Source organism: Fusarium fujikuroi, chromosome FFUJ_chr06 (genome assembly GCF_900079805.1).
Source record: "Fusarium fujikuroi IMI 58289 draft genome, chromosome FFUJ_chr06".
NCBI classification, from domain to species: Eukaryota; Fungi; Ascomycota; class Sordariomycetes; order Hypocreales; family Nectriaceae; genus Fusarium; species Fusarium fujikuroi.
The window spans coordinates 2,484,778-2,510,405 of NC_036627.1; the positions used below are offsets into that span (position 1 = coordinate 2,484,778).

General features: G+C 47.4%; 8 protein-coding genes; 4 read left to right on the forward strand and 4 right to left on the reverse strand.

The window, feature by feature from the left end:
• Positions 1 to 1,143: 1,143 nt before the first annotated feature.
• Positions 1,144 to 3,162, reverse strand: FFUJ_06112 (related to alcohol oxidase; the record flags this gene model as incomplete). XM_023579400.1 has 5 exons in its annotated part: positions 1,144 to 2,508; positions 2,602 to 2,670; positions 2,722 to 2,869; positions 2,928 to 3,047; positions 3,113 to 3,162. 5 exons carry the CDS (start codon positions 3,160 to 3,162, stop codon positions 1,144 to 1,146), a joined length of 1,752 nt encoding a protein of 583 aa, XP_023432243.1.
• Positions 3,163 to 4,919: 1,757 nt separating this feature from the next.
• FFUJ_06113 (related to integral membrane protein PTH11) lies at positions 4,920 to 6,345 on the forward strand (the record flags this gene model as incomplete). XM_023579401.1 has 7 exons in its annotated part: positions 4,920 to 5,072; positions 5,122 to 5,149; positions 5,208 to 5,379; positions 5,428 to 5,564; positions 5,612 to 5,666; positions 5,724 to 5,870; positions 5,919 to 6,345. 7 exons carry the CDS (start codon positions 4,920 to 4,922, stop codon positions 6,343 to 6,345), a joined length of 1,119 nt encoding a protein of 372 aa, XP_023432244.1.
• A 1,775-nt stretch (positions 6,346 to 8,120) lies between these two features.
• Positions 8,121 to 10,298, reverse strand: FFUJ_06114 (related to NCP1-NADPH-cytochrome P450 reductase; the record flags this gene model as incomplete). XM_023579402.1 has 2 exons in its annotated part: positions 8,121 to 10,001; positions 10,053 to 10,298. The coding sequence occupies 2 exons, from the start codon at positions 10,296 to 10,298 to the stop codon at positions 8,121 to 8,123; spliced, it is 2,127 nt and encodes a 708-aa protein (XP_023432245.1).
• A 1,021-nt stretch (positions 10,299 to 11,319) lies between these two features.
• FFUJ_06115 (related to benzoate 4-monooxygenase cytochrome P450) lies at positions 11,320 to 12,906 on the forward strand (the record flags this gene model as incomplete). The annotated part of the gene is made up of 1 exon (XM_023579403.1): positions 11,320 to 12,906. The coding sequence occupies one exon, from the start codon at positions 11,320 to 11,322 to the stop codon at positions 12,904 to 12,906; it is 1,587 nt and encodes a 528-aa protein (XP_023432246.1).
• Positions 12,907 to 13,277: 371 nt separating this feature from the next.
• On the reverse strand, positions 13,278 to 15,444 carry FFUJ_06116 (related to ARCA protein; the record flags this gene model as incomplete). XM_023579404.1 has 6 exons in its annotated part: positions 13,278 to 13,383; positions 13,437 to 13,556; positions 13,614 to 13,642; positions 13,693 to 14,147; positions 14,197 to 15,272; positions 15,353 to 15,444. 6 exons carry the CDS (start codon positions 15,442 to 15,444, stop codon positions 13,278 to 13,280), a joined length of 1,878 nt encoding a protein of 625 aa, XP_023432247.1.
• A 1,285-nt stretch (positions 15,445 to 16,729) lies between these two features.
• Positions 16,730 to 17,407, forward strand: FFUJ_06117 (probable ITR1-Inositol permease; the record flags this gene model as incomplete). XM_023579405.1 has 2 exons in its annotated part: positions 16,730 to 16,936; positions 16,994 to 17,407. The coding sequence occupies 2 exons, from the start codon at positions 16,730 to 16,732 to the stop codon at positions 17,405 to 17,407; spliced, it is 621 nt and encodes a 206-aa protein (XP_023432248.1).
• Positions 17,408 to 17,751: 344 nt separating this feature from the next.
• FFUJ_06118 (uncharacterized protein) lies at positions 17,752 to 20,135 on the forward strand (the record flags this gene model as incomplete). XM_023579407.1 has 2 exons in its annotated part: positions 17,752 to 18,043; positions 18,094 to 20,135. The coding sequence occupies 2 exons, from the start codon at positions 17,752 to 17,754 to the stop codon at positions 20,133 to 20,135; spliced, it is 2,334 nt and encodes a 777-aa protein (XP_023432249.1).
• Positions 20,136 to 23,282: 3,147 nt separating this feature from the next.
• Positions 23,283 to 25,628, reverse strand: FFUJ_06119 (related to glucosidase II, alpha subunit; the record flags this gene model as incomplete). Its single annotated transcript, XM_023579408.1, has 1 exon — positions 23,283 to 25,628. The coding sequence occupies one exon, from the start codon at positions 25,626 to 25,628 to the stop codon at positions 23,283 to 23,285; it is 2,346 nt and encodes a 781-aa protein (XP_023432250.1).

Consider the following 25,628-nt stretch of genomic DNA (forward strand, 5'->3'; position numbering starts at 1 on the left):
GTCAAATGCGTCTGTCAAGTCGTGTTGATAGATAACGTAGAATTAGTTCCCGCCGGTGGTATGACTATCCATGACGTAGTGATAACTGGCTTGGGTATTGCATGCCACTACAGAGTACTAAACTGTCAACTGCCGCACATCGATAAGAATTAGTGAAAGCTCTCATGTGTAGTCTTGAAGGGATGTTGTAAACAAAGTTCACGACCTGAGTTGACAACTTTTCCTGCCGAACATGTCCTCCGAGAAGCTCAAGATCAGCGCCTTTCTTTCGACCTGACTCAATTTTGAGCCAGCGATGAAGAGTCTGAAGATCTGACAGCTTGGCTGAGTTGATTCAGCGTCTCTCTCAAACGATTGCCTGCAACTCCGAGTTGCGTCACTGCAACCTCAAAATTGAGCCCCAAAGAAAGCGGCAGATTGATTCTTCACCCCTGACCAAACCAAGCCTGGTAACCCACTGCAAAATCACCTTCCGCTTTAGAAGACGCCGTCCTTTGGGGATCAGCATCCGTGCGGTTCGGTACTAGTCAGAAGAGAGTCCGCTTTCTGCCCTGAGTTCTTCTCTTACTGGAGCCCATGCCTTAGGAGCAAGAAAGAGTCGGACTTTGATGGGTATTAAAATAAACTCAGGAAAAGGGATCCTAAACTTAGCAAAGATATCCTAAACCATGCTAATTTACCTAAATCTTTTTATCATTCATGATCAAGGTCTCGAGTTTTCTTCCCTACCCAGCCATGTCCCACTGAGTTTTCAGTGAGTGCCTTTTCGGAAGAGAGGGGAGGCAATTTGGTTACGTACGATTTAAAACCAGGTACAGGGGAAGATCTCAGTGTTACTCTGCGGAACACGTAGATCTTGGCGAAGGATTGTGACCCCTGCTAATGCCTCCGCCGGATATAGATTCAATGAGAGACACAAGTATAGGGTATGCTGCTTGCACAGTTTGTAAACAACATCAAGAATTGATATATTTGCCCTTCTAGTCATTGCAATATTAGGGATGAGAGGAAATATATACTAGCTTCATATGAATTGATAATAATATTTCCTAATTTTGGTTACTTTTTCTTCTTTAATTTGCTTGTAATTCGCTTTGGGCAGTGAAGCATACGCCAGGTCCTCCGACCAACACATCACCACTATTACAACTTCGCAGACAGAGCCCATCTCTCCTTAATAAGATCAGCAGCCTTCTCGCCAATTCCATAGGCAGGCATCTGCGTATGACCGTTGTTCACGGTAGGCATTATCGAACAATCTGCGACTCTCAACCCCTTAACACCATAGACCTGTAGCTTCTCATCCACAACAGCCATAGGGTTATCCCTCTTGCCAGCGGCACACGATCCGCTGGCATGGTAACAAGTCGTAGCATTCTCCTTGACGTATTCCTTCCAGTCCTCGCGCGTCTTGTACTTGTGGTGCACAAGATCCGAGGGCCATGAACCCTTGACGATGTCCTTGGTGCCCGAACCTTCGGTGATGATCTCGTTGCCAAAAGCGCACGCTTCAGCGAGGACCTCGAGGTCTAGAGGGTCGGAGAGGTAGTTGCAGTCGACAACAGGGATAGATGTTGGCGAGGCGTCGCGAAGAGTGACGGTGCCGCGGGACTTGGGAGCGAAGAGCTCAGCGATCATACTGAAAGCGTGTTTGTTGTCGATGGGGAATTGGTCGTACTGCTTAGGACCTCCATAGCACTCAGTGGTAAAGAACTCAATCTGAGGTTGCTTGGGAGTAAGACCCATAGGATCGCGGCCTTCTTTGCGAGGGGCTGCATTCCAGATCTTAGAGTCGGCAAGGCGCTCATCCATGCGAGCGTAGGCAAAGATTCCGAATGGGAACACTGTTAGAGGACCCTTCTTCTCCTCCTTCCATTGGGTATAGGCCTTTTCTAACGCGTTACCGTGGTATACTAGAGAATCAGTGGTGAGCCCCTCCTTGTCAGTCTCGTAGAACATGAAGACGATCAAGTGATCCTGGAGGTTCTTTCCAACGCCGGGAAGATCGACAAGAGTAGTAATGCCGTGCTGCTCCAGCTCAACCTTTGCACCGATGCCTGATCGGTTGAGGACGTTGGGTGAGCAGTAAGCACCAGAAGAAATTATGACCTCTTTAGAGGCCTTGAGCTCAAGGACCGATCCATCGGCCTTGACTGCTCGAACACCAGTGGCCTTCAACTCTCCCTGGCCGTCCTTCTCAATGGTAACCTTGTCGACATGGGTCTCGACCATGAGGTGTAGGTTATCTCTGGGTTTCTGCTTGGTGATGAAATCTGCGCTAGTGGTACGAAGGCCTTGATGAACTGTTCTGACAGAGTGGCCGCACCCATGGGGATTCACACCAGAGCTAAACATATCGTGGTCAAGAGGGAGACCCTTTGATACCATAGATTCTCCAATCAAGTTGGAGATAGGAGCCAAGTCATGAGGTTCGGTGTGTACATGGCCGTCATAGCCATGGGACCCCTTGGTCTCCTTGAACCAATCTTTTGTGTGAAAGTTCTCGGCCTGTTAGAAGTCAGTAATTGTCTCTGAAGAGTTGCAATAGTGGGAGAGTAAGGATGGCTCCCTTTGTGTGGAGGATATAGGTTAGGTACATACCTTGAGCATATACTTGAACATTTCATCACCACTCCAACCGGGCAGGTTCCAGTCATCATAATCTTGTTTCTAGGCGGGGTCAGAATCTCGTACCGATTGACAATCATCAGTAGAGCTCACCATTCCCTTAACCATAAGAGTGCCATTACAACCTGAAGAGCCACCAAGGAACTTGCCTCGGCTAAGCTTCACAGAGCGGTTGTTGACACCAGGGCCAGGTATAGAGACGACATTCCAGTCTGTCTCCTTGTCGAAGTTGTTGGACCAGCTAAAACAATACGTTAGTCAATGCTTTTATAAACAGCTACAGGAGCAGGGGTGCTTACCCTCCAACCATGTGAACGTTCTCAAGATGCTCATTATGGGGACCAGCCTCTAGAACGAGCACCTTGACATTAGGATCCTCAGCGAGGCGTGCTGCCACAACGCAGCCTGACGTGCCACCACTATAAATGAGGTTAGTTAACCAATAATAGTCTTAGGCTTGAACCTTATGAGTGCGGAACTTTACCCGCAGATGATGAAGTCGTAAGTAGAGTCTGGAGCAGCAGCAGCAGCCATGTTTGGGTATTTGTTTACAGAAGAAACAATCTGTCAAGTATATAAGAGAAAAGTATCAACGGAGAAGCCAACTTTATGCCCGTAGCGCCTCTGTTACTTTATATACATAGCATTAACCGAGGTCCACTATCATGAAGGCTGTCTATCGAGCCAGTCAGGACCGGAAATTCGGAAACCTTGTCACTCAAACAACAGGAGGATTCCGGTTATGTAGCAGCTAAGCATTAGGTCCATCATACCATTCCTAATAAAGGCAGTTGAGAGGTTCAGATGTTGCTTGTCTGGTGTGTTGTGCTCTTAGATCCTGGTGTCTGGCAAGGACCCTGAATAGTCTCAGTTGAACCAACAGCATGAATATGGCCGCACCTTGTGCACCAAATTGTGGATTCATGCTCAAGGACATATAGAGAGGGAGTTTCTCTGAGAGGCATTTACCCCGCTGTCTGATATGTCGACGCAAGCTGGAGTCCTCAACTCTTTTGGAGCATCCAATCGGGGATGTCTCCGCGCTGTTCAAAGATTGCCCTACGGATCCGACGTTACAGTGCAAGGACTTTGCATTTGCATCAGAGAAGGAGAAACGAGAAACGCCGGATCCAGTCTCCTTGTCCCCTTATTTCAACGCGTTCCGCGGATGGAGCTTGGAGCTTGGAGTTGGGTGAGTGTACATATGTAAGTCCAGCAGGGTACAACCATGTAGCTACAAGAGAACAGGCAACAGGAAGTATCATATTGCCCAAGATGATGTCTCGTCCTCGGCCAAGGATCTAGAAGCCCTGACGACGTTTAGCTTGGGCGGGACGGAACTAGTTCCACTCCCGCTGCAGATCACCGCGGCTAAAGGACATCAGTGGAGAGGATTGGCCGCTAGAGATGCTGAAATTGCTGTTCAGTGTCTGTTCTAGCGGGGTAGAGCTAGGGGCAGCTAGGGGCTTGGGGGCAACGTTGTAAAGTTTTGCCTCTAACAGTGCCTGGAAGAAGTCTGGTATATAGCCAACGATATTAGTACTGGCTTTTACCAATAGAGAGGTCGAGTGATTAGTCTTGTAGACACTAGAACTCACCGTCGACCGTTCTAATTTATCCCCACAGGCACACTATGATCATCTTGGTCAAGGACCTCGAGTTATGACCAGGTCTGCCTTGTCTTGGGAATGTTTTTGACCAACCAACAACACCAGCCGGGGTTCTATGAGACTGTGGACCTGCATATGCATCAACCATGTTATTTTCTGTAGCAGAAGAAAAGAAAAGAAAAGAAGGGCTCGCAAGTTCTTCTCCAATGGTAGACCTTGACGGCTTGAACGGCTTGGCGGAGTCAAACTGACTCGTATATGACTGTGCCGTAGAGATCAACAAGACCTCAAGAAGATACTGGATGACTGTACGAGTTGAACAATATGATGCTCATCAACATATCCCAAGTCATGCATCAGGGTTGCCAAGTCCCCCCGGTCCACTATACCCAGCGTCTCGACAAGGTAGCACTCCTCCTACGACACGGTCAATCCTTAAGTGAGCCATGAGATGGTCAATGCCTCTTACACTCGGCCAAAAGGGGGCGTCAGATCCTGCATCTGCATCTGCTAGTTCATGTCAACTTCATAAGTCACATATCATACCTACATATGCCGGCTGGGCCTGCTATTTCCTCATCTCCATCTCTATTCCCCGAAGCTGTCACTCCTGGCCTGCATCTGTTGTCTCAAACCTATTAGACAACTCTTGCAAGCTGAAGCTTTCCATTATTAACCAAAATGGCAACGCCCTTCCAAACTGAGGCCTGGACGGAATATGGTCTCGGCACACTTGTCTTGTTCTTACGATACTTTGCAAGATGGAAAACAGTTGGCTTCAAAGGATATCAAGGTGATGACTACTTTGCCCTTGCAGCCCTTGTCTTCTGGACGGTATGCCGCCTCACTCTCCTTACCAAGTTATCCTTGCTAACAGACATAGTGCGAGTTGGTCATGTTAGAACTTATTGGTAAAGACATCTGCAAATTATGTTGGTTAAACTCGGAGGATCACTAACCCTACAATAGGTCAATCTGGTACCAACATTGGCGTTACCGACGAGATGGGCGCCAACATGTCAGCTGCAGAGATAGCCAAGCGCGAGTTTGGATCAAAATGTCTCCTTGCAGGATGGAACTTTTACGTGACTTTAATCTTTACTCTCAAGGGAGTGATGCTCTGCTTGTATAGCCGTATGACGTACGCAGAGCCTCGATCCACTGTTGATGTGTGCTTACAGAGTTCTAGGCTTGGTCTCTGGCAGAGAAAGATTGTTATCTGGACACAAGTCGGAACAGTTGTTGCTTACATAGCAGTGATGGCAGCCATTTGGGGTCATTGTACGCCTGTTCATAAGAACTGGCAAGTTTATCCTAATCCTGGTGGTAAGTATTATCCCTACTGAACCGACCTCCGATTCTAACAGGAGTAGACACTTGTACCCTCGCCGTAGCGAATTACCTTACTCTGGTTGTATTTAATATTGTGTATGTTGTTGTCTAGGTATTCGAACTGTGAACTTTGATCTAACTCGCGAACCCCAGAACCGATATAGCCATCGTCTCCATACCAGTCCCTCTACTATGGACTGTGAAGCTCACCATCAAGAGGAAACTAATGATTGGCGTCCTTCTTTGTTCTGGTGTTTTTATTATGGTCGCAACGCTCTTGAGATGTGTGTTCTCGCTGCGGTTAGTCCCCCTCGAGGCATAGTTTTTGGTGTTTAGCTAACAACCCAGGGATATCCAAGGCATCAACACATCGACAATTTGGGCAATTCGCGAAACCTTCATAGCTATACTGGCAGTGAACGCAGCGGCGATAAAGCCTTTGTTCTCAGCTTCTCGATGGCTCGTGTCGAGCAAAGGAAGCAGTCGGGACAAGGGAACGAGCAGCTACATCAACAAACACGGCCACCCCCTCGGAACAATCGGCGGATCAGGTATCTCGGGTGGTATCTCTGCGAACCGACATCAAAAATACATGACACAACTCGACGACAACTCGAGCGAGGAACATATTGTTGGGAAGCCAGAGTTTGTGGGATACAGCAAGCCCGAGGTCCGGGCTGGCAGCACAACAAGTGGACAGAGTGATAACCAGGATGGCATTATGGTTACTAGGACCTACGAAGTTACTCCTGGAAAGCCTACACTGGACGTTTAGGGGATTTGGATTACGGAGTTAGAGGGAAAAGGCAATACCTAGTATGAAGGAAGTGTGAGAAGCACATGTAATTAATGTAATATGCCAAGATATCCACCAATTCAGCACTCAACGACTGTTTCAACACATGTAAAGGTCTGACGAGAGGTTCGCCTTGATAGCATGTAGCTTTCAAATTACGGTGCAAAGCTCGGCCTGCCGCGAAATTGCCCACATCTTCAGCTTCAGGTACCCAAGCAAATGGCTCAGCTAGCGGGACCAACAAACCATTCCAACAACGTCAGGTCCAGAAATTGGCCGTGCTGAAATCTGAATCTACAGGTGGCGTTACTCTGTCTCGGTAGCTGGACTACCGGTAAACGAAGGAATTAGCGCTGCATAAGCACGGTCTTTGAGGTTGTATTAGTCGTATCCTAAACCGTCTAATTACCGCCGACTACGTAAATGAAACAACCCCTGATTGACATTGGGGAGCTTTTGCCGCGTTACGCCCGGCTCCAAGTCCAAGACCACTTTTGACACATGATGATTGAGTTTACCTAGTGACATCCGGTTTCCGAGGCAGAGGCACGTTTCTAGGCCGAATCCTATTGCAGGGGTTCACATACCCTCCCCTGCTAGGATCAGAAGCCCTGAGGGTTATGTACCTGACTGCTTCGTAACATCGACAGACATTGACAAGCATTGACAAGCATTGACAAGCATTGACAAGCATTGACAAGCATTGACAGATTTGGTTTTCCTTTTGTCCGACGAGTTGGAATATGCCAAGCATTACGAAATCTGATCGCAGAAGCAATAACTAAGACATGCAGAAAGAGGTCAACAAGTGAGGCGGCATTAATGTGTTGGCAGGTGTTATCAATCGGCATTTGATTATTTGGCAGTTCTAAATCTGATATCCAGTTCATAGGCACTCAACCTCTTTGGAATAGTAGGGCTTAAGCTGGTGGGTATTATCCAAGTCATGTCCGAGAACAAATACCATTGCTAGGGCACTAGTTGCAAATCATGGCTCTTGGCAGCTTGAGCCTGTGGTTTCGTGGTTCTTGGTGGACTTTGGTCGATGGTTAGTTCACGGACTAGATTCATAAGGTTAGGACTAGCTTTGACAAAGATCATGATGTTTCTCGTGTCTGAGTCAAGAGCCAAAATATAGGCTGTAGGTTCCATGTTGAGGGGTATCGTATTGCTCATCTCTGACTTACGTTGAGTTGTGGCTTGATGGTCGGATACAAAGTACTGGCAATCGTGAGGATGTGATATATTACTCAAAACTGCTGAGCTTACACAAGCTCGATGCAGAATATCTTGTGTCTCCACGTCAGGCTAAAGAAGGCGCTGTAAGGGCCTCATGGCGGTCTGGACATCTGCCCTCTAATAAATGGCTTCACTAATCCTAGTCTCGGTCTCACTTTCAGACTACCTGTTAGGTATGTTTCATAAGTTCCTGATTGTGAATCTGAAGCTCAAGAGACGAAAGTAGGTATCTGCTCAACTTGATAGGCACTAAGAAGGAAGCGAATTCGTAACTATCAGATACTTGGGATATCAATATCATAAGCCTGGTAATTATTGTCATAAGTTTAGGATTACAAAACCTAAGCTTAGAGAACATGGAATAGATCTATCATGATGAAAGCAGATCAAATTTATCATCCTGTGTGTAGCTGCTTGAAACTATGTAAAGAAAGAAATTGCCAAACCACGGAACATGCTCCTTTTAACATTTAACAAACGCCATTTCATATCTGCATCGCCTTACTCACACGAACTCAACCCCAGACATCCTCAAGCCACTTGTTTCCCTTCTTTGCCGCTTCAGCCCAGCTCCTAGCTTCAGCATCGCTCCAGCTATTCTGCGTCTTCATCGACTCTTCCACCACGTTACCAACCTCTCTAGCCATTGTAGCTCGACCGCAGAAGTAGATACTCGCGCCATCTCGGAGAAGATCACATACATCTTTCTTCCTCTCCTCAACCTTGTCTTGAACATATTTCTTTGGCTGCCCATCTGCACGTGAGAATGCAGCAACGATCTCAAGACTGCCTTTTAGTTCTTTTGCAACCTCGGCGAGTTCATCCCGATAGAGATAATCTTGGTCAGGGGCGCGGCATCCAAAAAATAGAATCATCTTGCCAATGGGCTTTCCGACAGATTTGAGACGTGCTCGTTCAAGAATAAACCCGCGGAAGGGAGCGAGGCCGGTGCCAGCACCAATCATGACGAGAGGTGTTGAGCTCATTGTTGGAAGTTTGAAGTTGGATCGGCGCAGACAAGCAAAGACTTTGTGGCCTTTAAGAGCATCACCGGGGCCGGACAAGGCGTATGTAGGAGCCTCTGATCCAACCTCTGGTTGCTTGTTATCGCCGTTAAGAGACTTCCCTAGAGCGTAGAGGTAGTTAGTTGTGACACCTCGGATGGACCTGCTTGGGTCTTGTTGAAGTGGCGAATTATCGACGCCGCATGTAATCGAAAGCTTGCGTGCAGACACAGTGCTCGATGACGAGATGGAATAGTATCGAGGCTGCAAGGTCGGCAAAGTCTCAACGACGTAAGATAGGGGGAGCTTGTCCCAGACAGACCCAGGAGCAACAAGATTCAAAAGGCGCCCAAGAGTGATATGGTTCTTGGCGATATATTCAGCATAAGCCTCTTTACTCTTGCCTAGAGTTGTCAGGTTCTGAGAAATCTCTGCTGAAGGTGCAAATCTCGCCAGTTGGCCAACGGTTTCTCGAGATACAGGTGCTGAGATCTCGAGGTAATGTCGAAAGATGGCCAGTGCAGATGTAGGACTGGGAATCTTGATTGTTACGCCTTCTTCGAGGGGTTGAACTAGAAGAGGCTTCTCAGCTCGGTCTTCAAGATCAAGAGCCTTGAGGAGAAGTTGAATCTCATGATCAGGGTTGATAGGATAGACGGCAAGATGGTCACCAGTTCGATATCGAAGCTCAGGATGATCTGAAATATCGAACTCCATATGGAGACAATTGCGTCCGGGGGATGTATAAAGCTCGTGGGATGACTGGACCGTCAAAGGACGGATAGGCGAGTACTGCTTGACAATCTTTGCAGGTCCGCTTCGGTTCTGGATAGGCTCACCGAGGTTGAGATCCATGATATCAAGAGAGTCATCCTCTACGAGCTGAATGCTTGGCTCATATGGAATGTCTCGCTCTTCATAGCCCAACTTGGTCTGAAAGTGAGTATACAGATCATCCTTCCAGGAGAGGAAGTCTTCTTCTGTGCCACCCTGAGCATCGTTGGCCTTGGCCACCGGCATCAGCCTCTGTGCACCAGCCTTGTCAAGGAAATCAGCAATAACATCGATAACGCGGTTGTAGTACCGATAGCTGGTATTGCCCAGACCGAAGGCCATATATCGTAGGTTTGGTAGCTGAACATCAGGGTTCTTGTGAAGCCACTCCCAAAATGCAGCTGTATTATCACTGGGATCACCCTCTCCATATGTCGAGATTATGAAAATGGCGAGTTTGCTTTGAGGAAGATTGGCGATGGACTCAGGGTCGTAGTCGCACAGGTCAGCACAGAGGGTCTGAAGACCGAAGCGCAGTTGGCATTCTTTGGAGAGTCTGTTGGCAAATAGTTCGGCGGTGCCGGATTGCGAACCCCAAAATATGACAACATCTTTACCCTAATAATTTGTAAGTTTGTCGATTCCTTGTCATTATTGGGGAAAACTTACAGATTCTTCCATCTTTTTTGCAATATCACGAGTTGCTTTTGGCCCTGAGGAAGCACCATCCTTTGACCCCATGCGTTCGAACCAGATATGATGATAAGGATCTGGCTTATCCCAGACAATACCACGCAGCAGAAACGCTGCTGAGGCGATTCCAACCGTGCCCAGAGCGGCCATATCGGCTATTGTCTGAGGTGGCCCCAGCTGGGAGAGCCGGTTCAAGGCTTCTGTTGCAAAGACGTTGGACATGATTGCTAAAGACTATACGAGAAACGAGGAAAGGGTTTGCTCGGGTCTCTGAAGCGAGGAGAAGAAGGATTGATATTCATATTCATAATCTTTTGCCTTTTCTTCACCCGCGGAACTTCTTTCTATCCTAGGAAATCAACATACTCTATCGCTCACCCCAGATCAAAGAGTCTTCAACGAAAACGTGGGGACTGACTTTAGCTGGGGGATGTGGCGCTGCGCGGTTGGAGTTCAGAGTAAGAGACTAATGGTTGCTTTTTGCGGTCCAAACGCTACGCAAACAAGCCCAGTTGAGCTCTGAATGGGGAAAATTTCCTATTCAGGCAAAGGAACCATTTCGCCATGACAAGATGTGCTTGTTTTTTGAGACTAAAGGTGTGAGTGGATTTGAGAAGACAGGGGTTTGTCTAGTCTTCTGCGGCAGTTACACTAAAGAGCCATTTTATAACCAATAGGTGTAAGAAATAGTCAACTTACAATAAAAATATATATTACATAGTTTACTTATTAAGAGTTAATATTGGATAAAAGGGAAATAAAGTCTATTTTATTTAGAAATAAAAAAACCTAGTATATCATTGTTACTAAGAGGCTGAGATCTATCTCACTAAGTGGCGAGAAGTAGATGGCTTTAGATCAATCAATCAATGACAGGATGTGCGGGGAAAGACGATAATATCTAGATTCAAGACGTTGCCGGGTTCAGTAAATTTCCCCATTCGTCTTCCCCGCACTCATATTCTGTTGTTGTTGTATTGTTTAACGCCGGGGCGTTCCTTGGGTTGAAGTGGTATCGAGGACTGGGGCGAGGCCAGAAGAGTTCTCATGCTTCTAGAGCAATCATCTCGGAGTTGCCTTTCTCAGAGTATTCCCTTCTTGTATGGATTATGGCAAGTCAACTTTTGACGTTGTAAGAGTGGCTCTGCATAGATAGATGGGATAGACTGATTCAATACAATATAGCTTGTCTCTTCTGGACTCACCAATCTCTATCCAAGACTCGACTTCACAATCCCTCATCATGTACGCACAAGTTTTATCTGTCTCTACAGCAGTATCTTTGCTTGCGTACTTCGTACTCTACCCAATATATATATATCTTTGCGATGCCAAAGGTCTCAGGCGGTACCCTAACTTCCATCCCCTGGCGGGGATAACCAATATCCCTTTCGTCTGCGAAGCAGCCAGGGGTTTCCGCTCTCGTACTCTGTATGAGATGCACAAGACCCATCCAGTGATTCGCACAGGCCCAAACTCTCTTTCCTATGGTTCTATTCAAGCCATCAAGGATATCTATGGCCATGGCACAAAATGCACTAAGGGGGAGTTCTATGAGACTCTTGCTGGCAGCCACTATCACTTAGCCGATGTCATCGATAAGGCCGACCATGCTAGAAAGCGCCGTGCCCTTTCTGCCGCATATGCCTTGAAGAATCTTGAAAACTGGGAATTCAAGGTGGTTGATAAAACAGAGCGTTTTATCCGCGCTGCCGATGCTGCTTGTACTCTGCCACTCAAAAAAGGCTCCACACGGCCCGAACCTAGAGATCTCAACTTCGATTACCGAGCATTTACCAACTTCTTTACTCTCGATGCCATAGCAGATATTGGCCTCAGTGAACGCCTCGGTTTTCTTGACCAAGGCCATGACCGCGTGAAAGCCGAACGTATGGATGGAACTATTCACGAAGTTAACTTCCGAGAGTGTCTGCACTCAACAGCTCGAGCTCAGTCTATCCTGGCCTGGACAGAGAAGTGGTACAACTTCAACGTTGAAGCGTCCAAGTGGTTCTCCAAAGATTTCCGCCAGTGTTGGCACCTCAACGAAGGCTGGAACGATATTGTATATCACCGTGCAACGAAGCGTCTTGGGCGTCATAAGAACGGCGAGAGACTACCTGATTTCTTCCAAGCCCTTATGGACCACAGTGAGGCCAACCCTCCCGGTCTTGAATGGGGAGAGATTGTCGCTGAAGTTTCTATTATGATGAACGCTGGAAGTGACACTACGAGTATCGCGATGAATAACGTCATGTATTGGCTTCTGAAGAACCCGTCTTGCATGGCGAAGCTTCGGGAGGAGGTTGACTCTGTTCTTGATCCTGAAGAGGTCGTTGCTCCCTACGATAAAGCCAAGCACCTACCATACCTTCGCGCCTGCTTAGACGAATCTCTTCGTATCACACCGCCAACAACTTTCGGTCTTCCTCGCCGTACACCCCCTGAAGGTTGGAATATCCTCGGCGATTACATCCCTGGAGATACTACGGTGTCTATCTCGGCGTATGTTACACACAGAGATCCTCAAGTCTTCCCCGACCCCGAGTCATACGCTCCTGAAAGATGGCTCGGAGAGAAGGGCAAGGAGTTGCAGCCATACTTCATCGCCTTCAGTGCCGGAGTCCGCGGCTGCATCGGCCGAAACATCAGTTATCTTGAGCAAACTGTACTATTAGCTAGCGTTGTACATAGGTACGAGTGGGCATTGCCCTACCCAGAGTGGGAACCAGAACGAAGAGAGGCCATGAATCTTTCTCCTGGCCCTATGCCCCTCAAAGTTTGGCGTCGAGACTTGGGTGTGGAAGAAGTTGACGGAAACGGCAATTAGAATACAATTTTTGTCAACATTTGAATTGTCTCGTAGATTAAACCAGTTAAATTCAAGATCTTTTAGCCAACTCGAGAGGAAAGTTCTCCACGTCGGGGTGAAGTCCGCAGAAGTGTTACAGTGAGGTCCCGATCTCCGATATCAGCAGATAAGGCACTCTTTAGCCCAGACCAACCCCGTGTCAACATCAAGGGATATGTTTCTTAGAGTAGATTGCCCTAAGATTACCCTAAGATTGCCTAAACTATGTCAAAACATATCCTAATTTACAAAATTTAGGCGCCCTTAGGATACTATTTCCTAAGATTATTCTAAGCCTCGGCCAACTTGATCAGACCCTTGTGAAATTTGGGCCATTCAGCATGAATCCATTACACCAACTGCAAGTTGCTATTTAACATCCCTGAGATAGGCATCCCAGAATTCACATTCTCGGGAGATTCAGTCCAACCCCAAGCTTCCTTTAAATACTCTTGTCTGCAATGGCTGTTAGACTAACTGGTACCTGAGGGAATCTGGTTTCGGCTTACACTGATCGATTCGGCCACCCGAATTGTACATCTGCTTTCTGTAGCATTCCATATAGGGCTTCCTGTTCAAACAAGTTATTGAATCGGTCACCCGCCATCGTGATAGCCAGGCAAGCATATCTATAGGAACAAAATTAGCGAGATGCTGTTACAAGGAGAAACTTTGGTCGGTCATACGCATAGCCCGTTGGATTGCGTTGATTAGACTATTTCCCTACATTAATAGGAATTCTCAACATCAATCACAAATTCTCACCTCAGCAACACCGCAGACCATCTTGACGGTCTTCCTGATCTCCTCATTTATTGACTTGGCCGCTTTCGCCTGCCCGGGACCCAGTTTTGGTGTCCTAGGGTTGTGAGCTGCTAGCAAGACCTGAATAAGTAGGTAATGGAGCACTCCTGTGACGACAGCATCGTTGAGATACAGTGCTTGTGGGAAGATGCCAGATGCATCAGTGTTGATATACATCGGATGAAAGTGCCATGGCCTATCGGCCCACCATCGCTCTTGAGCCTCTTGCAACCTCTCCCATGCTGAAAAGCTCTGATCTTCCGACCCGTAACAATAACGTAGACAAGCAGCACATTGCAAGATAGTTAAATTTGCAAAGGTACAACATGTGTCATCGTTCTGAACAAGTCTAGAGATGTCTTCCAGGGCGAAATTTGGGTGGACAGGCCGAGCTTGCATAAAAGCCATGTGTATCTCTTGGTATAGTTAGCAAACATTAGGACCAAAACTGAAGTGCCTGCTTACCTTGCCGTAGTGCAACCCAGAAAGCTGCACGTCGTAGTCCAGTAAAGTCTAGAACCTTTTCTTGAGCTGCAACAAAGACTCGAGTACCAACAAGATGTGACTCGCTAGCCGTGTCTGCAGATGTGAGGGGCACATCAAGTTCCTCCATGTAGCGAAGAATGACAATGGCAGTGAGGAGATTTTCGTCCATGACAGCTGCAGAACTGCTCAGGGCAGGGATAAGAGCATCGAGACAGTTCTGGTGATAACGGTCGCCGACTAACCCATCAAACCCATCAATTCTGCTTAATCGTTTGGCAGAAGCCGCAAGCACTGCGTTCATAAGTGGAGGGCATATGACTGCTCGACGAGGGACAATCGTAGCGAAATGTCTCTCGCTGTCACACAAGTCGAAGAGCGGTGCCAACACGTGGATGAAGTTGTAAAATAACATTGCTTCTTGCGGATCTTCTAGTGGCCATCTCGGCGTATCCAGGTAAATACCTGAGATGGCTTCGGCAACATTGTCCACTGGGATTGGAAGGTCTGTTCCGCGAGAGCTCGCGAGCGCTGCGGCAACTTGAGGGCTCCCTACACCGAGAACAATGTCGCTACTGAGGATAGGAGATTCGATATTGTGAGACCCCGAAAACGATGCGAAAGGCCCCACGGTATCAGACTTCTGGCTGGGTGAGATGGCATCGCCAGGATCCGAGCGAGAGGTGTTCTTCCAATTTCCGCTTGAAGATGGACTTAATGCTCGTTTCTTTGAAGGACGTTCCTGATCTAGATTGGAAGAAGCGATCCTAAGCATTGAAGTTGAGTTGGATCTGCCCTGATCCGAATAAGACGTTGAATCATTTGATCGAATCGTCTGTAGAGAAGCAAGGGGTGGTGAAGACTGATTGCTGGCATCGTCGATATCACGTCCAATGTCGAAGTTCTCCAATGTGTCCAGGTTGTTCGAATCATGGATGTTGATGATGTCTGGAGTCTCGTCAACAAAACTTAGAGCTCTGGTTGTCTTGACCCATGGTTGGTCTTGAGAGAAATTGTAGTCTCTGTTCTTGGCTTCAATAGCCTTACCAGACCGTATACTTCGAGTGGTGAGCAACCAACAAAAGTCAAGGACAGAAATGGCATCATACCTCGGATTCAGACCATGACGGAATCTCACACTGAAACCTCGAACGCACTCAATATCGCTTTTTCGACAATTGGCACAAGAAGGTTTATCGTTGTCGCCTGTTTCTTCGGATTAGTTTCCATTGTTAGAAAGGTAAGGTATTGAACATAAGCCACCACCGTTAGCAAAGTTAATGTAACTTACACTTGAGATGCCTATAGAAGTTGACAGTCAGAACATATTGCTCCGGAGGACACCACGGAGCCTCGAGGAGCAAGAAAACATCGGACCTTGATATTAAGGTAACAAAATAAACTCAGCAAAAGGTATCCTAAACTTATACCAATTTACCTAAGTCTTTTCGTCATTTAGGATCAAGGTCCTGAGTTTTCTTTCCTCCCCCAGCGGAGCAATCAGAAACGGGTAATATTTCCTATGTTAACGAGATAGAGACTCACCTTTGCTTACAGACCTTGGAACTATCAGTTTACAGCCTCTAGGTCTATCGTAGCGGGGCGACTTGCCGTACAAGGATTGAGAGGCCTATTGAGAGGCTTTGTCTTACCAGTTGTCATTGATAGAGACTCTGACATGATTCACAAGGCAACTGTTACCAGGGGACAGCGGGTATCAATAACGAGAAGACGGCCCGTTCCAACCAAACTTTTGATGATGATGGGGAGGAGAATTGAAGGATGGAGCAAGAAGGAATGACCCAGAGTTGATTAAAAGGGCAGTTGCCATTCTTGGTCAAAAAGGGCAGGCGCAGTCCGCCATAAGTGGGCACTGGACTGACAGGCGAATCAGAGGCCAGCTGAATCCAATTAACCCCAAACTTTAACATCAGACTCCCTGAAGCTCACTGGAGAAGAGGCTGCTCTAGCTGCTCTCCCCATGGGGTTGTCTGTAAGTCGGTAATCTGGGGACTGACGCACATCCGGAGTAGACGAGCCTAGCATGGTCTAGATTCCCTACTCATCCAATCAATCGAGTCCTCGACCTTGGGGATTCTGGTCTAAATGCCGCTCGTTAGTGTAATCCGGGGGCAAGGCGTCAAGGCGCTGGGACTGTGACCATGCTAGCCATTCCACGTTTTTCTGAAAGGGAAATATTCATCCCCTCATTACCATCAGCTACAGATGAATCAAGTTTTGGAGTAGCAAGAAGTATCAAGCCCGAATCCTGGTTTGGTGGTGTACTACATCTGGGATGTTTAATATATAAGACCTTCGAATATCAGCTGGATTGCTTCTTTTTCCAGATCAGCATCGAACTCCATCTTCCCATTCCTCAAACCTCTCTGAACATCTCCAAAGATATTCAAAACCTTCCAACATCTCTTAGTTTCTTCGGTTCTCTCTATAGAGATATTGAAATTTCTTCAAAGTCCTGCACAACAGAGCGTGCTGAACAACCCCAACCGGCATCATGTCCAAGGCTGATACCAAGGAACATCTCGAGCATCTCGAGGATACCGGTTCCCCAAATTCCATTCACGAAACCAACATCAACATCGATGATCTCGACTCTATCGAGCAGACCGAAACCGGCAAGTTTTCATGGCTAATCAGTATCACTGCCGCCATCGGTGGCATGCTGTTTGGTTATGATACTGGAATTATATCTGCTGTTCTTGTATGTTCTGTCTCTCTCATTTCGGTTTGCTGCCTCAGATACTGACGTGGGATACAGGTCTACATCCACCAAGACCTTGGCAAGACTCTTACGTCTCAGGAGAAAGAACTCATTACCTCGATCACCTCTGGTGGTGCTTTCCTGGGTGCCATCTTTGCAGGTTGCTCTGCTGATCGGTACGGACGAAAGGTTGCTATCTATGTGGGCTGTGTCCTCTTCATTATCGGTGCCATCATCCAAGCCGCTTCTTTCTCCGTCGCCCAGATGACTGTTGGCCGTCTAATTGTTGGATTTGGCGTTGGCAGTGCTGCAATGATTATACCTCTCTACATTGCCGAGTGTGCACCGAGCAAGTATCGAGGACGTATGATCGGTCTTGATAATATGTCGATCACTGGTGGTCAACTGTTGAGAACTATAGTATACATATTGCACTGCTATTCATTGCCAGCAAAGGGCAATCACGTTTGACAAACCGCCTTGTGAAACGCTACTTACATTAATTCACTATCATTACACCGGAGCAATGAGTCACCTCGGAGGTACTTGACAATTAGCAAATGTATAACAATAAACACAAGCTTTAGCGTTTGTAGTTTGGCCATATTTGCCACTGTCAAACACAAGCAATGATTCACTGCGTAGGTTTGGTAGCAAAACTGTAGTAATGAAGCAAACGCTTGCGTATGTGATTCAACCTCCACAAAAATCTATATAAAGCCCTTCTCAGTCCTCCTCAAGAAATTTTCTCCTCGCAACCTAATCTCCTTGAATCTTTCTTGTCGTTATTTGACATTCAAATTCAAGAACCCAGTATGTCGATCGCCACCACGGTCGAGCAGCCTCTCCTGAGGGCTGCTCCGACTGTCCCATGGCCTTCAGGAACCGCCTCTAGAAACCTCACAGCTGTGATCGTCGCTCAAGACTACGGATATGTTGATACACTAGACAACGTACCATCCAACATCCGTGGAAGAATACCCAGGCAAATCAAAGATGGTGAACGTCTGATGATATGGAAGGACGAAATGGGCTACCTGTTCGGCCGGAATCCACGCAATGACGATGTGCTGGTCTTGATATTCAAAGGAGCTTTGCAGATACCTGGTAAGTAAGCTTGACAGCGTCCCTTGCATTTCACTGATCTTTTTCCCTAGTTGTTTTGCCTAGCAGTATCATTATCGAAGGAAAGCCCTTTCGCGATCTCTTGCAGCAAACGATTGACCAACTTGGCATTACAAGCGCACCACCGGCTGTGTCGATTCAGAGTGGTCCTAGCGACCAGCCTTTGCAAAGTTTCATACGATCCTTCTTCTCGTCATTATCAGTGCAACAGGGATCTCTACGGTCGCTGGGACTGCGTCAAACCGAGATCGATGAGCTTTTCACTGGGAGCAACTACAACACTAGCCTTCATGGAATATTGGATGCTATCATTCCCCAAGTTCGACAGACTATACAGAATGGAAGATTTTCTCTACAAGATATTCTTGGTCTCCGCCACGCAACAGCCTCTTGGCCAGGCAATCGACCATGCATTTATGTGCGAATCTATACCGACCCCGAGGATCGGCCAGAAATTGAATCCAGTGAGGGGCAACAGACTGATATAGATCGGTACGTGGGGATATACGTCGGTCAAGCCAGACGTGTCTGGGTGCGCCATCTACAGCATGAGAATAGAATCGACAACTATGTTCCCACGTGCGGACAGACACACTACAGGACTGCTTCAAAGTCACTACCTGAAGACCGACACACGATCCCTTTGCTGGTTTTTGAAGATATATCTGTTTCCAACATGGTGCTGAACATGGCTGAGCAGGTGATGATTGCCTCCTTCAAAAGCCAAATGCGATGGACTTTTGTCAATCAACCAGAGCTTGCCTTCCATCAACTGATGCAACGCCGTGCTCGTTTCATATCCAACACAGCCAGAGCAGTTTGCCAGCAGATAGGCTGGCCTGAACTGGCCCCCCAAGGGCTGAACGGATCATCTCCATTGTTTGAAGAGCGATCCAGAAACCATGTTCATTGCATACCGATGGCGACAAGTGGCGGTCCGTTTGCCAGGGTATTCACAACATACCGAATGCAAAAGTCCCTGGCCGACTGTCACGCTGCCCTGACTGTCCAGCCAGGGGACCGGTTTTGGAGAAAGGAAATCAATCTCCTTCTGAAAAAAGCCGATGGGACACATGATGATATTAAACTTTCAATGGCTCTTGATCGTCAGGGCATTACCGGGCCGAACCATGACGTCAAAAGGGGATTTCTGGTTGCCGAGATAATGAATGACATACAGCCCCATCCCAAAGCCTACGTTGGATGTCCTAGTGTCGGACCTTTTCAGAATTTCCTTGAAGGATCCCGTATAGCCCTTCGATTTGAATGGCAGGCAGACGGTCAATGGTATACAGTGTACCTCCAACGCCGAAAACTAAATCTTTCTCCCCCGCCGACACGTTCTTACGATACCGAAGTGGTCATAGAGCCATACAGGGCTGCTATGAAAATGATCCAGGCCTTCGAGGGAACTGTGTATACTGAACCTCTCAACGGGTTTCCACAATCACTTACAATCGGGAACGTCCAGATACTCCAGACTGACCACCTCAATCAGAGTTACCGTTGGGTTTCTCAACAACGAGTTACCCGTCCAGCCCCAGCCCGAGCAAGCTGGGACTTTAATTTTAACCTTATGGTTAGGAATTTCGGCAATGAATTGTTCGAGGAATTTTCCAATCAACGGGTTACCTTTGTTGGGCCCTCTAACCCTTTGACTGCCGGTCATGGCGCAATGAACTGGGACAAGGAGGACTACAGAAATGGGATGCGAGTGTCGGATGTTAAGTGCGACACATGTACCGTCATCCCCTGGGTTCTTTTGAACGGCCATACTTTTAATTGTGTTAGGGATGAATCTAGAACCGATGTCTGGGTTTGCAAGAATTGCTCGTTGTTCAACAGACCCTGCACTTTTACTCCATTGAGTCGATTGAAACAACTTTTTCATGGTACTTCTACTGTCAACGGTGCAGATACGATAGCCCACCTGAGAGGCCCTTTCAGGTTCTTGTCTTTCCACCACACTATGAGTTCTCAGGAGCTTGGTGAAGTTTTTGAGGTTTCTGAGCCTTTGTTCGAGAGGTTCGAAGGTTCTGAAGTTGAGGATGTAGACTATGAAGAGGATACTTGAGGAGGACCAAGAGTCCAACATGTTTGGGACTTGCTGCCACGGCTTACTACGGGACAAGGTAATGTGAGGGATTGAATGTCGTTCATAGTCAAATTCGTAGACTACTTTGAAGAGAAACGTAACCACAATAAAAGCTGTCTACTTGGTAGCCAATTTGAAACATAACAGTGATCGCAGAGATGTTTGCCAAAAGACCCTCAAAAGAATGCCATTTCCACTTCGGTCTTCAAACCCTCTGCGCTGACCTACTGTAGTCGAGTCTTTGATAGAGATTGATGAGTCTAGAAGAGATAGCTTATATTGTATTGAAGTAGTCTATTCTATCTATTCTATCTATCTGCCTATGTTCATTACTGCATGGCTTTTCTTATAGCTTCAAAAGTTGACTCGCTATAATTGATATAAGAAAGCAATACTGTGCGAAAACTCTTCTGGCCTTATTTACTGTAAAGGAACGCCCCGGCGTTAAAAAGGGATGCAATTACGTCTGTCATCACACCAGAGTCATAACCAAAAAGAAACGAGCTATCGATCAAAACAGTCAGTATATTCCCTGCAACTTCAAAGGGGACTTCCAAGTAACCTGTACGTACCCAATGGCTGCAAAGCAAGCCAGGCCGATACTGTACGCCTTGCCCATTTTCGAGCCTTGACCTATAAAGTCGTATAAGTGATTCTTAGTTCAATATATTAGACGATAAATAGCATGTGAATTATATCTAATACTAACAGCGGACCTTTCACTATTTGTACGATCATCACCCCAACGCAAGGGCTGCATTCTCAATGCTTCATGTAGCATGTTGATCAATTCTAACTACACCCTGATCCTCAAAGACCCACGGCCTCTTCTTCCCCAGGGGGCCCCAAAGGCCATCTCCGAAACAGTCGTACTACTAGAGGCGGCGATATCACGCAAGGTCTACTGCTATCTCCATAGTGAACCCTACGCATGACCAGTAACGGCCCGTCTCTACATCTTCAGCCCTGATATAGCCTCTCCCCGGCTTCGGCCGAGGCTCAGATGGGACATGGCATGCCGAAAATCGTGATGCCGTAGAGTGACATGGCACCCCTGGTGCCATTTCTCGTCGGTTCCGAGCGGTCGGAGAATATACTACTAGTGTTCGGCAACCGGCCCCTCGAGGCGGCGGTTAAATGGTGTTGAAGAACAACCAGCCTATGAATGAACAGTCTAAATTTCGGCATGTACAAACGCCCCTAACCTGCCAGAGGTAGTACCGTGTCGATACCTTGAGCAGAAACTAGACGATATAAAAGTCGAACTACCATTTTGGTCGGACCATACACCACGATGTCATCGCCATTCCGTCAGCCATACATGCCCTTGGCGAACTCAAATATCTTGATACATGGCCTTTAGCTTTTTCCATCCCCGGCTAAATCTGAATGCAGTTGTCTACATGGAGCAGAAGAACTTGTAAGGGAACCTTTGATCCTTCGTGTAGTTGCTTACACCCGGACCAATCAGTGTTGTTCGGGGGTATTTAACCCGACCCGAGTTGAGATCATCGTCAGATACAAGAGGCAGGCTTTTTTTCAATTGTGATATGTATATCGACGATCTACTGAATGCACCGAGGCAAGGTTGGTGCTGGTTTCTGACGGAGAAATTACGCCGTTGTCAATACAGCCCTGGATGTGCTGTAACTTTCTGTCATGTAAACCCACGCTTTTAAGTAGGCACTCATCATGAGACAAAACGTACATCCGCTCGGTTATTTGAGGGATACTTATGCCAACGAGGAATCAACCTGAGTCCTTCGGCTTTGGTGGTCTGCACACTCAACCTTGTCTGGATCATGGGAGGATTATGAGAAGGCTCGTAGGCTTCATGATCATTAAATTCACCACATATACCCTCCCCATCAATATTACACCATGGCAATGTAACATCAAATCACAGTGCCTCGAATATGCATATTTCAATCGCATATTTTGGTCTTCTTTGCACGGCAGTTAAAGGCAAATGCCGATATTGAATGTCTTTAGGTTCTTCTGATGTACTTGATTGTTGGTATAAAGACATAGGTCTAGTTTTCATCTCATGTCACCCCTCTGGCTCACAGTGACAGATCATATGATGCCCTCAAGGCCTTAGCTCTTCTACAGGAGTGCAATTCTTTTTCTTCTACATGCTTCTGCGTGAAAGCTCAATGATCAATCACATCTCATACCACGGGGACGTTGCCTGTTCCATTTGGCGGATATAGTGGCACTCAGGTCACCGCTTATGATGCCACGTGTTAAACAACCGGATAAATTGAAGTAAGGTGAGAATTGCTCTACTTCTATCATTTGATCTGAAGTTCCCTGCTACGTTACTTGTCTAGATCCTTCGAACAATATGGTTGCCCACTTCACGACCAAAAACGACCAACCAATCGCGACGACTATAGACCACTAAAATTACCATTTCGGGCAATTCCTAACCCCCAACCCCCGCTGGAGTCTCAGTGGGTGGAGCCTAAACGCGGACTCGGACTCAGTGGGGGGATCACTGTGGGGTGGCCTCAGGGAACAAGACGTGAAGCTTCTGACATTTCCGTTCATAACCTTGGATTGCCAAAAACAAGTAGTCTAGAGGCCACGCTAAGTATACACTAAATTTGCTCAAGTCTATCGTAAACTTACTTAAGGTTTTTCTTTTCTTTAGGAGATACATAGGTTCTATGTTTCTTACCTCCCCGGTCTCCCTCGGGTTGTCGTATTCCTCCTGGACTCGGCCCGCAAGGATCATCATCAGATACAAATCTTTCGGGGAGTTTCAGAGGATTCTTACTAGCTCATGATCTTTGTGGAATCTCCAAGTAGCTAAGATTAGTGCTGACGAGCAGGCTTGATATGTTCCAACCTCTCGGGACCACGGCACGAGTGACTAGCTATACCGGAGATGTTTTCACCAGGACTCCAATTTCCAAATACCCGGTCTTATAAATTGGTATTTTTGCAAGTGACATGTGATCGTGAAGACTATACTTATGAATCCAGCTCTGTTGTGGCTCTAACGAACACTGCGAGACATGAAGTGAAAGACGTCACATCAAGAGCCTCAGCCCCCAGAACAAGTAACAACAGTTTAATCAGGTTCTCTATGTATTAATTTGAGTCATGAAGTCTATTTGCCTATGACAGAGACTCAATCGAAACCGGGGCATCTGCTTCCAAGTCACGGCCCTTCTCAGTAACCTTGTAGTCACCCTTGAGTTTATCAGAACCCTCGAGTTTACCATCCTGTCCCACAACAAGTTCTGCAGCAATATTTCCTTCGCCATCCATTACAGTAGTCTTGGCCCCAGGAGAAGTCTGATACAAGGCAACTTCAACATCTTTCACAAAATCGTATTCAGAACCAACCTCTTTGCGGCTGCCAAGCACAAGGATAGTGTTCTCACGGACATACAGAGGCAATGTGCCGAAAGCGTGCTTCTCTTTGAACCATCCAGGGCCAGACTTGACTTCATTCGTGAAATAGGATGTCCATTTGCCCTTGGGGAGGTAGAACTCAACTTCGCCCGACTCTTCATAAATAGGAGCAGCAAGGAGCTGGGATCCGACCATGAACTGGCGATCAAGATACCAAGAGGTTGGGTCTTCAGGGAACTCTAGTGCGACAGCTCGAAGAGACATTGGGATGCCACCCTCTATGGACTCAATAGCCTGAGAGAATATATACGGCATCAATCGCGTCTTGAGCGCCGTCCACTTAGACAGAGTCCTAGAGCAACCCTCCTCAGTGGTATCATCATTGTCAACTATCCATGGGACACGGAAGCAGTTGGAACCGTGTAGACGACTATGACTGCACAGAAGGCCCATCGCAACCCATCGCTTGTAGATCCACGGAGGCGGAGAACCTTCAAAGCCACCAATGTCGCAACTCCAGAAAGTAAAGCCGCTGAGACCCATTGATAGTCCACCGCGGACAGATTCAGCGAGAGCCTCGGGTGTAGACTCACAATCTCCACCCCAAACGAGAGGAAAACGCTGAGTTCCAGCACAGGCAGCGCGAGCGTAGAGAACAGCCTCGTTGTCGCCGTATCGCTTCTGGAGAGCCTCGTAAACAAGCTTGTTGTACAGGAAGGCGTAGTAATTGTGCATCTTGTGTGGGTCAACCGAGGCATCATGCCACTGAACATCAAGAGTGGGAATACGCTCGCCAAAGTCCGTCTTGAGGGCATCGACACCCTTGTCAAAGAGCCCGTTGAGACACTCGGTATACCAAGCACACGCCTCAGGGTTTGTCACATCCAGAAGACCCATGCCAGCTTGCCAGAGATCCCACTGCCAGATATCGCCGTTCTTGCGCTTGAGGAGATAGCCCTTCTCAGCAGCGTGTTTGAATGCCGCACCAGCTTGGCCGATATATGGGTTGATCCAGACGCAGACCTTCTTGCAGAGCCCACTCTCCTTGAGTCGCGATATCTGACCCTTGGGATCAGGGAAACGCTCTTCATCGAAGATGAAATCTGTCCATCTGAAGCCCTTCATCCAGAAGCAGTCGTAGTGGAAGACATCGACAGGTGACCCACGAGACTTCATGCCCTCGAGGAATGAGTTGACCGTAGCCTCGTCGTAGTTGGTAGTAAAGCTAGTCGTCAGCCAAAGACCAAAACTCCAACTGGGAACTTTGTTGGCTTTTCCAGTGAGGACAGTATATTTCTTGAGAACATCCTTAGGCCCGTCACCGTAGATGATGTACATCTTCAACCTCTGCCCCTCCACAGTTGTTTGCACACGACAACACCTCTCACTACCAATCTCGAAATCTACCTTTCCAGGGTTATCCACGAAGACACCATAACCACGGTTGCTCATCCAGAAAGAAACGTTCTTGTAAGCTTGGTCGCTTGAAGTACCACCATCGGCGTTCCAAAGAACGATATTCTGACCAACTTTGTTCCATGCTCCAAAACGCTCGCCAAGACCGTGGACGGATTCGCCAACGGACAGAGTCGTTTGCATGAACATGTAGTGTTTGAAGTCGCGCATATCTCCGGTCTGCAGTGGTGTACTGGGAGCTGGCGAGTAGGCAAATCCTGTGCTACGATTGCCCAGGTTTGTGAGGTGCTTTTTGCCATCTGAGCTGTGGAACTTGATGTCGAAGTTATGTTGGTCAGGATGAATAGTGGCAGAGAGAACTCCAGATTGAATAGTAGTGCCCTTGTCACTCTTGACGATCTTCCCCTCAACTTTGGGCTGGCCAGCTGGGAAGAGATCAAAGTCGGGGCCTTTTCGTTGAGCACCGGCCCAATGTGTGGTCTCGATGGACATAACTCCATCCATCTCTGCTTTGATATCGATATCAAGCGTGGGCTGATTGAGGGTATCGCCTCGGGAGCGGATGTGCTTTACGGGACATAGCAGATTCAGGGCCTGCTGGTCCTTGCTGGGAGTGATCTCATAGACATCTTCGGCATACTCGGTGCGAAAGTCTTGGGCGGGCAGCCACATGCCATCGCGGAGATGCAT